This window comes from Nelumbo lutea, chromosome 6 (genome assembly GCF_056320005.1).
Source record: "Nelumbo lutea isolate HS-2025 chromosome 6, American lotus-T2T, whole genome shotgun sequence".
Lineage (NCBI taxonomy): Eukaryota > Viridiplantae > Streptophyta > Magnoliopsida > Proteales > Nelumbonaceae > Nelumbo > Nelumbo lutea.
Window position 1 is genome coordinate 62,130,703 of NC_142689.1, and position 12,812 is coordinate 62,143,514.

The following is a 12,812-nucleotide window of genomic DNA, read 5'->3' on the forward strand; positions in this document are numbered from 1 at the left end:
GATGTGAATTTGAAGCCCAATCTTTCGATCTAATTCATCTCATTCTCAAATGCGAGGAGGATTTTGCATTTTCATCTGTTCGATAGGGTACCAATTGAGAGAATATAAAATTTAGAAAACCCTCTCCAAACCCACCCCATTACCATCCCTAGTGGAACCCGCATTGTTAACCCTCAGCAACATTGCAAACTTGCAAGCCCTACAGCCCAAGTACATATTAAAGTGTGGCACTGTTTAAAAGAATCCAGAGCCCCTGTTGCCAGATACTTGCAAGTTTTACTGAACGTCCAATGGAAGGAAGCTCAAAACTTCGATGGGATTAGGTTTGCCATTGATTCTCTTTTCCTGTCAGTTTGAGTGGTTTAGGTTTAGTTTTGTGGGGGATCTTCTGTGTTTTCAATAATTTAATTCCAATGTAATAGTAAGTAGTACTGTAATGGAGACAAGAGATTACTTTGCCGACACTATGACACGCTTTCTAAGGCAACTAACATGTTATTGTATTGTGTTTTTCAGTATTCCCCCACCACCATTGAATCGATTAGCGAGATACAAGTGTCAAGTGTAATTTCTTACAATTTTCTTATCCTCGCTAGTTGGTCTAGTTCTGGTAAAGAGTAAATATTTACCATGTATTTGAGACTTTGATGGATTCTGCACAGTTAGCGACAGGTTGGAATTGGGGTTTATAGCAGCTATCAATCAATGCCAGCCAAGCTATCAACCATATCGTAATAATCGTTGCTTTGGCTTTGTTGATGGAGATGTACGGAAATGCAACTCTACGTTCAATATCTCATCTCTTTCTCTCTATCTCTCTATCTCTCTGTGGAGTAGTGCCCAGAGACTACTCCAGTAAGGGCAACAAATCGTAATCTTCCCTTTTTCTCTCTCTCTCTCCCTTTCTCTCTCATTTTGCTCCACCCCACAAAACAACTTCCCATTCTGGATCAATTAATTCTTACGGAGCTCAACAGTAATAAGGAGAGGATGGAGGTATAAGTGAGTAATCAATATCCGGGAGCCGGCGTTTGGGGTTTGCAGCCAGCCATCAAACTGGTGAACCGTTCTGAGGTATATTGAATTCACCGGGGACCTACCAACAATGTCAAAAGGAGATTATCAATCAAGATTGCTGATCATAAACATTGATGATTCAATCACATACCAGTGAGTAGTGTAACATTGACAACGATGGTGGCTGTAAATGAGCCTGAATACTCTATAGTAGTGAGCAGTATTAACAAGGGCGGCGGGTCTCTAAAATGTTGCTACTTGGGACAAATAAAATAATGCAGTAAGTACAATGTGATTGAGATGATCAGAATCAGATGACGCATTCACGTAGGTACCTTCCCAAGAAAACATTAAATGGGATGGGGCCATCCACTTCAATGGATGTTCGGCAGGGTTGGCATCAATAATAGCATTTCACACACAAGTGATAGAATACATGAGAATTGAGACCCACAAACATTTTTGGGTGTTATCATTGGTTACACAGCCTGCCTGCTACACAGTTAAAACATTCAGTTAACCCAAATTCGCATTTCGAGGCCAAAGAACTCATCCATGATTCCTAACTTGTCAGGGGAAAAGAACTCCTGAACATTTTTGTTTGAGACCAATCCATTTATGATTTACCCTAACATTTATAAATTATAATGCATTTTTGAGACCAAAGGATTCCTCCATGGCAGGGACAATGTGTTAGAACATGAAAGTTCAGGGGGTCTTTGTTGTAAATAAAAACTCGGGAGCTACATGCCACTACCCCAAATTACAGGGTAGTAATCTGTAATTCACCCCAACTCCCTTTCAGCATTGTTTTTGTTTCCGTGTGGTAAGGGGAGGAAAAAAATTTAATAAACTATCATATCGTAAAATCCCATCCTCAGACAGGAAAAAACTCTGGAAGATTGCCCAAACTAATACTGACAATGTAAACAGCATAGTTGAAAACCAAAGAGAAACTTGAAGGTAGGATAGAGATTTGCCATTCTAACCACCATGTCGATTTTTACTCACATATTGGCTACGTTCTCTGCATGCATCAATAATCAGTTGGGGGCAATGGTATTTGAACAGAAATATGTACCTCTAAAAAATTTACAAATACATGTACATGCAATAATTGCAAATAGCTATCTCAAAGTCATGGACAAACCCTAATTGTGCAACCACGGCCATCCAAACCACATGATTCCCCTCGATCATCTAGCAAACTATATCGGACCTGCTCTTGCAGGTTCAATAAAACGTTTTTAACAGCCCAACCAGATCTTGACATTTCTTCCTTCAACAGGTGAACATCCTCTTGCAAATATCTCCTGCTATCTTCAACCACTTTAAACCAGTCTCTAACAACTGAGTCTATGGGGTCACCAAGTTCTAGAAGATGCTCCCATCTGCTCTTGTTGAGTAGAAGAGCTTTCCGGATATGACATGCCTACAACAAATCACATCCATTAGCCAATGGGTTCAGAATTATCATTGCTGATAATGTCAAGGCAAACAATTTAGGTTAACAATTAAGATCAAATCTCTTTTGACAAGCTAACTGAAATGCTCAATGCCCTGTAGTAATTAGTATTAGAAAAAGTAGGATAGTAAGGTGGCATTTGATAAATCTGAAAAGTTAAAAAGATATTAAAGTGTCTGAAATCTGAAATCTGAAAGGAGACATTGTTGCTTCTCAACTTTTTAGAGGCTCTGAATAAAGAAGGTTATTTGTGTTGGATCAAACCTTCAGCATCTGAAATTCATTGATTTTACTATTTTACCCCTAAAATAGACTATTTGGTAATTTTGAGTTCAATTTGCATTATTTCAGAAAAAATAATTTGTTAATTCAAAATAATATTTCAAATTATGAGTAAATTATAAAAAATAAAAAAGAATTTATTAAAATAAGAATAGAATTGAAAAATACATAATTTATAAAATTTAAAATATTTAATCATTAATATATAAAAACTATTAAAATATTTAATAATTAATAAAAATTAAATTAATTAATGATTAATACAAATATAATTTATAAAAAAATAAGAATAAAATTGGAAAGAACCGCCGCTGCTGCCCAGAGTTGCAGCGGCGATGGTGGGAAGACAGGATAGAGGGAGAGGAATCAGACACGCCGCTGGCCCGCTGCTGAGAGTTGCAGTGGCGGTGGCGAGAAAGAAGAATAAGAATATCTGAAATGTAGCATCGCCAGGAGCAGCATCGGCATTCTCTTCAGATGGATCTGCATATCTGTAAAGCAGAGGATGTAGAGAACGTTGAGTGAAGGGGAGGGGGAGAGAGAGAAGGGCGGAGGGAGAAGCTTGTGCTGCACCGTCTAATGAAGAAGAAGAGAGCAGAACTTCCCAGGGGAGGAGTCAAATGACCTAAATTTTTGAAGGGCATTATGGGTCATTTCAAATTTCTATTGGGGGGTAATTTGACACTGCCATGGATAATTAGGGATGGTTTCAATGTAATCAGATGTGTTGAAGAAAAGAAAGGAAGTCGGAGTAGAACAAAAGCGATGGATGACTTTTCAGGTTTAATAAACAGGTTTGAGTTTATTGATTTACCTCTTTCAGGTGCATAGTATACTTGGTCTAATAATCAGGAAGACCCAGTCCTGGTGAAGCTGGATAGGTTCTTGGTTTCAGCTGATTGGGAAGATAGTTTTCCAAGCATTAAGCAAGAAGCTCTACCGTGGCCAATTTCAGATCATTGCCCTATTCAGTTGGTCATGGGTAGACAAATCAAGAAACCTGCACCGTTCAGACTTGACAATAGCTGGCTTGAAGAGGAGGAGCTGAAGACTCTAATTGCAGAAAAATGGGATGATATCCAGGTGGAAGGCACAAGTTCTTATGTGCTGGCAAAGAAATTAGGGGCAATCAAGTCTGTCAAGAAGAAAGTGGAAGAAAGGTAAAGCTTCTACAACCAAGCAAAAGAAGTTGGAGTGCTTGGAGCTGATTAAGGAACTGGACAGATTAGAAGAACAGAGACAACTGCCTGAAGAGGAGAGAAGAAATAGAGAAGAGGCAAGGATCATCTTTGATAAACTAGCATACAAAGATGAAATTAGTTGGCGTCAGAAGGCAAAAGTGAAGTGGTTGAAGGCAGGAGACAAGAACTCCAAATTTTTTCATAAGATGGCAAATGCACGCTTCAGTATTAATAATATTGACAGGCTGGAATGTGATGGCAGGATTGGGGAGCAACCAATTGAGATTAAGGCCATTGCTACAAACTTCTATAAATCTCTGTTCTTGGAGCGGTGGAAGAAATGTCCTCTGCCTGAAGGTGTGCATTTTAAATCTTTAAGTGAATCACAAAAGGAGGATCTGGTTAAAACTTTCTCAGAAGAAGAAATTTGGGCTGCAGTTCAGAAGTGCTGGACTGTTATCAAAAAGGATATTTTGAAGGAATTTCAAGATTTTCATGCTTCTGCCTCTTTGGTTAGAAGCTAGGACGCTGCATTCATTACCTTAATCCCAAAGGTGGAAGGAGCAACAAATGTCAAAGATTTTAGGCCAATAATCCTGCTGAATAGCTTCTAAAAACTCCCTGCAAAAGTGTTGGCCGAGAGATTAAAGAAGCAGTCAGGAAGTGTAATATCAGATAACCAATGTGCTTTTATTGGAGGAAGACAAATCTTGGACAGTGCTCTTATTGCTAATGAAGTGATCAACTCAAGGATAAGGGCAGGAAAACCGGGAATCCTTTGTAAAGTGGACCTTGAAAAAGCCTATGATCATGTTAACTGGAGATGCCTAAATTTTATTTTGGAGAAGATGAACTTCAGTCAGAAATGGAGAAATTGGATGAAGGTATGCTTCTCATCACCAAAATTTTCAGTTATAATTAATGGAAACTCTTCTGGCTTCTTCAAGAGTTCCAGAGGCATTTGCCAAGGAGACCCCCTGTCTCCTCTACTCCAAATTTTCAGTTATAATTAATGGAAACTCTTCTGGCTTCTTTAAGAGTTCCAGAGGCATTTGCCAAGGAGACCCACTGTCTCCTCCTCCTCCTATGTGTAATGGAGGTTCTGACCCAATTCATCAATCGGGCAAGACAGGTGGGCCTCTGGGAGGGTTTTGAAATAACTCCAAGGGGTGAAAAGGTTAATGTGCTTCATTTTGGGATGATACACTGCTTCATAGATGCTTCTTTCCCCCAAATAGAGACTCTTGTAGGAATCTTTGCTTGGTTTGAAGTGGCAACGGGTCTAAAATTGAATCTTGGGAAATCATCCCTAATTTTGGTGGGAAATGTGGTGGATCTTGCCATGTGTAGGGGTGGCCACGAGTCAAGCTCTTCATGAGCTACTTGAGCTCAGCTCGGTTTCAACCAAGCTTCGAGCCAAGCTCAAGCCTAATAGAGCTCGGCTTGTGAGGCTCGCGAGCCAAGCTCGTATATATATATATATAATAAAATTGTAGAAAATAATATATAAAAAATATTATAATCTTTAATTTTTTAAATATCAAATAAAAATATTTTTTATATATAATTTTTTATTTTTATAAAACCTTTTTTCTCAAATCAAGCTCGATCCTTGTACAACCTCGGGGATCCGAGCTCGAGTCGACTCGGCTCGAATCCACCCCTAGCCATGTGGGCCGGAATGTTAGGTTGTAAAATGGACAAGCTCCCCACCACCTATCTTGGCCTTCCGTTGGGTGCTAAATGTTCTTCAACAATTTGGCAACAAGTATTAGAAAGACTAGAAAAGAAGCTTGCCTCGTGGAAAGCAAAGTATCTATCAAAAGGTGGTAGGGTAACATTGATCAGAAGTACTATGGCAAATCTGCTTACCTACTATCTGTCTCTCTTCCCTATTCCTGGTTGAATACCTAAGAGAATAGAAAGGCTGCAAAGCGATTTCTTGTGGAGAGGGTGGGAAGATGAAAAAAAGATATAGTCCAAGATTTTCAGGTGGTTTAGGTTTGAGAAGAATAAAAAGTTTCAATACTACTTTATTGGGAAAGTGGATCTGGAGATTTGGAGTTGAAGAAAATGGTTGGTGGAGAAAGCTCATTGCATCTAAATATGGTCTACAGCCAGGGGGGTGGATAACTGAGTACTGACAACAAGTTGCATTCTTATGGGTGTTCCTTGTGGAAAGATATAATGAGGACTCTTCCTCATATCCTAAAGGGAGTGTGCTTCAAAATAGATGTTGGAGAAAGAATTCGGTTTTGGAATGACAGATGGCTCAATGAGACATCTTTGGAAGAGAAATTTCCTTGTCTTTTCTCTGTTGCTGTTAATAAAGAAGCGAGGGTGGCTGATTATTTTGAAATTATCTGGGGGAAAGTGGTATGGAAGCCTAAATTCAGAAGGGATTTCCTTGATTGGGAAGTTGAGGAGGTTGTAAATCTGCTGAACCGCCTGAATACATTTGCCTTCCACCCCCACTCAGCTGACAAATGGGTCTGGATTTGGTCTGCTGATGGAAAATTCACAGTGAGATCTTTGGTTGACAAAATGAATGTTAGAAGAACTACTGATTTCCCTCAAACAAATCTGGATTCCCAAGTTCCATCCAAAGTCAATTTCTTGATATGGGCCTCAGCATTAAGGAAATGCCTAACAAAAGCAATATGGCAAAAAGAGGTTTGAGTTTAAACGATATTTGGTGTGAGGCATTGAAGAAGAATCTATTGAGCATCTCTGTATGCATTGCACAATTGTCTGGAGAATCTGGTCTCATTTCTTCAATGCTGTTGGTATTAGTTGGGCAATGCCAGGTACATTGAAGAGTCTGCTGCACTGCTGGTACCTGCCGGCCTTATCAAAGAAAGGAAAATACATTTGGAACACCATCCCAGCTGCAGTGATCATCTCTATAGGTCTGAAAGAAATGACAGAATATTCAGAAATGAGAGGAAAGATCCGGAGGAGTTGATCCAGTGTATTGTAGCCAAACTAGCACCGTGGCTGTCTGTTACCCCTGTGTTTTGTAATCAGAACATGTTTATGATGCTTAATTCTGCCAATCTATGGGAGCTTTGGTTAGTCCCTTGGGGTTTTTTGTATCAAGAGCTTCCCTTTTATTGTATGTTTCTTTCATCATGAATAAATTTACCTTACCTTTTTTTTTTCAAAAAAACAAGTGCTATCAAACGCCACCTAACTGTCATAATAATAATCTCTTCAATATCAGTAGTTAAGAAATAACAATAGCAACAAATATCTGTGAACACTACATGTCAAAAAAGGGCTAATGACACCAGACTAGAACATGACCCATTCACCATGCTACATACCCCATTCACAAGGAGAGCTAGGAACCACCATTTAATGATTCCATCAGGAGATATCTTCTGGGACATAGTAACACAAGTGAGTGATATTTCTAACTGAACTCCAACAATTAGAATTGCAAAAACTCATAAATAGTGCTATGGTGCTACCTCACAATGGGTCCACTAGATGTGTGCCATTATTGGTGTAATCATGCCAGACTGAGGTCAGCAAGGCCTGGCCTGGCCAAGACCAAGTACTTAGGATTAGGGTGGGAGAGGGTAACGAGTAGACCTGGTCTGTGTACATCCCCAGGTGCACCTTACATACATTATTACAATAATGCCAAGAGTGGTATTAACAGCGGTTTCCTATTACTAGATTGAATACAATTTATTTTTCCTATATCAAGTGCCATTTACCTGCAACAAACCCATGATGATATCTGTTGTGCCAGCTCCTTCCCGTAGGCATACAAGAATTCCTTGCTGAAATTTCAAATAAAAAATAAAGGACATTAACAAACCAAAACTATACTCTAACGTGTAAAGAACATTCTTCAATATGCTAACCTGCACATTTCTGGACAAACCCTTGATGGATGTCTCCAAGCAGATGAAGTAGAAATCTTCACGCTTCAGAGACTTCATCGTCAGCATTGAGAGCTTTGGTATTGGATCGTTAAGATCAACACATCCGACTCTAACTGGCAACGACTTTCTGCCTGATCCAAACCTCATTAATAATTTGTAGTCTCTGTCGTCTATGTACTTTTAAAATTCAAGCAGTAAATATGGAAATACCAAAACAATGGCCATATAGAATTTGCTAGGAGAAGGCCTCACCTCTGCTCCATGGAAAATCCATGCCTTCTTCCTTACTCACCTCTGCAGGTGAAGGAATAAATCCCAACTCAATCCAGGTACTAAGTATAATCTCAAGCCTATCCTGAATGTTAAATTCAGATGGTGAGATAATAAAGTTCAGAAACCAACAGGTGGAACTTAGAAAAACTTCTTCATTTCATTGCAGGGCATAAATAAGAGATCATTATATTTTTTTGCCCATATGGCATTTATAATCATAAAAATTATCCATCTATAAAAATAGATATCAATTTTGACTATCCAATAAATCATAAAAGAGCACATTTTTACCGGTTTATATCACAAGCAAGAATGAGCAAAAACTGGAATTAAACAGACATGGTACTTCAAAATTGAATGTAGTTTAAGTCAATGGACCAACTATTAACCTTCATTATTGGCTCATAAGAGCCCTTTAACACATGGTTGCTTAGCTTTTCATAAAATTCAATTGTTGTGCTAATATTTCCAAATTAGCACATGGTTGCTCATAAGAGTCCTTTGTTTTCTTCTTTAGTGGAGAAATCGCAGCTCGTGCCTCTCCAAAGGCTGCTTGTATGTGCTAATATTTCCAAATTAATAAAATGTTCGACAAGACCCCCCCCTTCCAACTAGTGCTATGCATCTTTATTCTTCTTAATATAAAAGGTTTTTATTAAAAATAAAGAAAAAATGAGATCCCCCCATTCCTCTTCTTCCTCTCCACCCCCCCCCCCTTCTTCCACCTGACCCCCCTTCTCTTAAGGAGGCTTACGCCTCCTTGTGCTCGGGAGGCTTACGCCTCTTAGGTTCTAAACTACGCCTCACGCCTCTAGGTAGTGGAACACCTTGCATCACGCCTCCGCATTTTAAAACATTGGTCTGGATAGTTGTTATTTCGACCCTCTTCTTTTACACTTTACAACTTTTTACCTGATATTTCCACAAAATAAAAAGAAAAGAAAAGGAAGAAAAGGAGATGACCAACCTTAGTTAATGTCTGCAGATGGACATGCTTGAGTCCTCGGTAGATCCCAAAAAGGTCGATTGTAGAGAAAACTGGGTATACAACAAAAGGAAGACATGCTTGCAATCTTGCAAAGTAAAAAATATAAATTAGTCCTCCAAAGATACTAATTAAATGCCACTTAATGAAAATAAAGGATAATTTGCAATCATGAAACTAGTAAACCAGGGCAACAGCAGAAACAATTGGAAAGAAGTTTATCTTCTGCAATAAAGCCAAAAATTAGAGAACAAGACGTTTGTAGTCTGCTTACTTATCCAAATTCAATTTCAATGTTTGCAATTAATTCTTGTTCAATGCAGAGAAAATATGAACAGAACATCTTGTAGATAATAGAATCCTACATTTATTGGTTTCTCTTGTCAATGTATTAAAGGTCAGAGTAAGTGTGAATGTGAACGCCATAGGGCATCGAACTCTAACCATCAAACTTACTAGTGGATAATATCTAACCATCAATAAGATATCAATAAATTCCAATGGGATTGATTTTGCACCCATTAGATTTATCACATTATAAGCTTCTTAAGCACATGGGAAGTATTCAAAAAAAAAAAAAAAAACTAATTTCAATACAAAGCAAATCAGAATTGTAATGAAAGGTAGAGACAAAGAGGGAAACCTTTGGCTGTTCTTGCACAATATATTCAAGAGTGCAGCAAGCATCAGGCCAATGTTATCAAAGCACACAGTTTGAATCTGCAACCCAAGCCAAAGATTAGTGTAGCCAATACAAAGTAGATAATGATAAAGCATAAGAAATGTGATAGGTTCAACCATAACATACCTGTGCTTTGGCAGAAACTTCACCAAGATTATCTGCAATTGCAAAACTTTGGTGTACAGCAGACTGCCAATACAGTAAACAATAAATGTCCACAGAAAATAGAAAGATAGGAATAAAAAACTTCATATATCATGTACAACAAGAAAAGGATTTCTTTTTTCTTTTTTTTTTTCCTCTTTTGAAACTTTGAAAGATAACAATGGAAAGGATTTGAAGCTTCAAACCTCTCAGATGCAAGGCAATGCAAGGTTAAATTTACTTCCATAGCTGGAAAAGGACTCCAAGCAAAAAGTGAACATAAAATCTACTCAAAATAAAAATCCTAAAAATGACTGACTTATAGTATTTGTTGACAATATCTAGTTTTGGTATCTCCTATACATGTTGCTCTTATCTAGCATTAATGGGTCATGACAGGTTTTTAAGTCCATGTCACTTACACCAATATCCGCATACCTTACCAATCTAGAAAATGAGAATTCTACAAGGAGTATTGGTTGTTTGCACATCTCAAGTGCAGGAGCTGGAAGCAAGTATGTGGCTAGGAATTAGATCCATGATCATGAATCTTAGAGTTTGGGAATTGGACCTGTCAAGTAAACTAAAAAGTATAAAAAAATTTTTCTTTTCTTTTTATTTTTTTGGAAAGAGGAATACTAGTTATAGTATACAATCTTCAAATAAGCAGGAATACTAATTATAGTGATGAATAGAGAAAGCACTCAGTAAGGCCACCATTACAAACTTGTGAATTACGACAAGGAATTAAGAGACTCCAAATGTAATACTAAACTACAGATGTACAGACATAATGCTAAGTAGAGCATGGATGGATTTAAGCATTTAACAAATAACTATTAAAGAAAAGCATGAGATGACATGATAGCAAATTAAGCTTAAGTAACCAAAACACTTAAAACATGACAGAGGCTTGAAGCCTTACACCAGTTGCTAGGTAGCAAGCCAGGCTTATTTGTTTAGCAATGTTGGCCACAGTTGCAAGAAGCAAGAAGTTCTGTGGGAATGCTGGAGTCAGCAACTCAACTCCTATGCTCAAGGTGAAGAGAACAGACGTAGAGAACCTAACTCTCTGCAAACTAGACAAAAACAAGTATTAAAATGTCACCTTATTTAACCCCAACACACCAAATTCTAGCTGGTAAATCCGTCATACCTTCAAATTGGTGTCAAATGCGGATGCCAAGCTAGCAGTGTATATGCATCGACTAAGCCTCCCAAGACCATCCTTTAGCACCCAATTGAGTGCAGCAGCTGAAGGAAGGGAGTGAGAATACCCAACACCTATAGCTCGAAACATTGCCTAATATCAACCAACCCACAATGTCAACATAATAACACCTATTACCTAATTGTCACCTTCCAGATCTGAAGTGAACACTGAAAGCAAAAAAGTCCTGTCAACTTAATACATAAATCTATTGCTTGCTACATCACTAAGTATTTGGCATTGGCCATTTGGATACTAAAGAAGAAACGCTCTTGCTCCCTTGCTTTAACCAGAAAACAAAAAAAAAAAAAGGAAAAAGGAAAACAAAAGTTACAGCCCCATTTATATTTATTTCTCCACACCTAATGACAAGCGTTTTCCTCTCAATGCCAAAGTAGTGCATAGCTTCATGTTGTATGAGAAAGAATCTTACAGTATGAATCCAGTCATTTATCTGCAGAAAACTCGAGACAGAGAATTAAAAAAAATAAAAATAAAAAAGAATTTTTCGCAGTACACTTTTACCTGAGTACCGAGAACCTGTAGGGCAGAACTGAAAATCCGATGCAAGAATTTCCATTTTACGTAATCTATGTAGTGCCCATGAACTTGGTGAGGAATGAAAAAATCCCGAATAGCCAAGCTACAAAATTGGAAAAATTTTCGAAACCCATTGTCTAATGTTAAACAATTCGAGGCGCCTCCATCCAAATAAACTAACCGCAAATGGGTGCCATCCCAGAAGTAGCGAGAAGCCCTACCAGACCGGCGAACTACGACAGGCAGGCGTAATGCCGTCGCTGGTTCTTCTTCTCTGCCGATGCCTTCGAATTCATACCCATAAGAAGTTTTCAAGGAATTTGAAAGAAGTAGGTGTCTTTGGGGGAGTTTCCGTTGCCTAAATTTAGGGCTTTGGACCATGGAGTGGGGACGTTGCGTCGTCCATGGGAGGTGGAGTCGAGTAGAATCGGAAGTGATATGAAATGCTGATTGCATGAGAGGAGAGCTCGCTCCAAAATGGAGGTACAAGAAGGAGCTCTCAGACGTACTGGAGATGAATAATGCCAGCCCCCCAAGCCGAAAGGCCAAACAAACCCCCAACTACAACTACACGTTTCGTTTTTGTGTTTTTGCGTGACCTTTGGCCAAAAAATGTTCATTCCATGTTGTCGTCTGTTATTACCTCTTCTAATTCAATGTTCGGGGTTTAGGGTTTTCACAAGTGCATCCGTAAGATTCCTAAGGACAGATTGGTATGTCAATTATTACGATGTGAAGAGTCAAAAACAATAGGGAAAAGTACGAGCACGCTCATTGCATAAATCTAAACACAGGCCGCCCATACAGAATTTAGAATGACTCTCGAATTCAACTTTTGAAATTATAACACCAATTCTCACACCATGTAAGTGCATTACTTCTACCTATGCTTTTCCTGTGAGGTGGCAATCTAACTTGGATTACATGTCATAATAACATATTTTTAAAATTTAGCCTTAAATTGTAAAGACTAAAATGACCCTATTAGGGCCCACGGCCATTGTTCTCTCCTGCCTTCCCTATTCTCTCTCTTTCGTTCTCTCACACTCTCAACTCTCTTCTCTTCGATTGCAACTTTTCCCTCGACGATTGAACTTTGGCTGCTCTCCCTCCTCTCTTACTATCTTTCGTTGTTCT

The 12,812-nt window shown here is 38.5% G+C and overlaps 1 protein-coding gene across 17 annotated transcripts; it reads right to left on the reverse strand.

Annotated features, from left to right (window-relative positions):
- Positions 1 to 1,992: 1,992 nt before the first annotated feature.
- Positions 1,993 to 12,492, reverse strand: RUS4 (root UVB sensitive protein (Protein of unknown function, DUF647)). Of its 17 annotated transcripts, XM_088951001.1 has the most exons (13): positions 11,897 to 12,209; positions 11,661 to 11,778; positions 11,498 to 11,589; positions 11,082 to 11,228; positions 10,851 to 10,997; positions 9,908 to 9,970; positions 9,743 to 9,819; positions 9,082 to 9,187; positions 8,094 to 8,196; positions 7,821 to 7,972; positions 7,671 to 7,736; positions 7,272 to 7,328; positions 1,993 to 2,449 (listed from the first exon to the last, which is right to left on the reverse strand). In XM_088951001.1, the coding sequence occupies exons 4-13, from the start codon at positions 11,223 to 11,225 to the stop codon at positions 2,156 to 2,158; spliced, it is 1,209 nt and encodes a 402-aa protein (XP_088807127.1). In that variant the 5' UTR covers positions 11,226 to 11,228; positions 11,498 to 11,589; positions 11,661 to 11,778; positions 11,897 to 12,209; the 3' UTR covers positions 1,993 to 2,155. The 17 variants fall into 17 exon arrangements, 12 of the variants coding, with proteins under 12 accessions (XP_088807127.1, XP_088807124.1, XP_088807126.1 ...); XM_088950998.1 differs by having other exon boundaries at positions 11,082 to 11,209; positions 11,661 to 12,303; XM_088951000.1 differs by lacking the exon at positions 11,498 to 11,589 and having other exon boundaries at positions 11,897 to 12,282.
- Between the last annotated feature and the right edge of the window lie 320 nt (positions 12,493 to 12,812).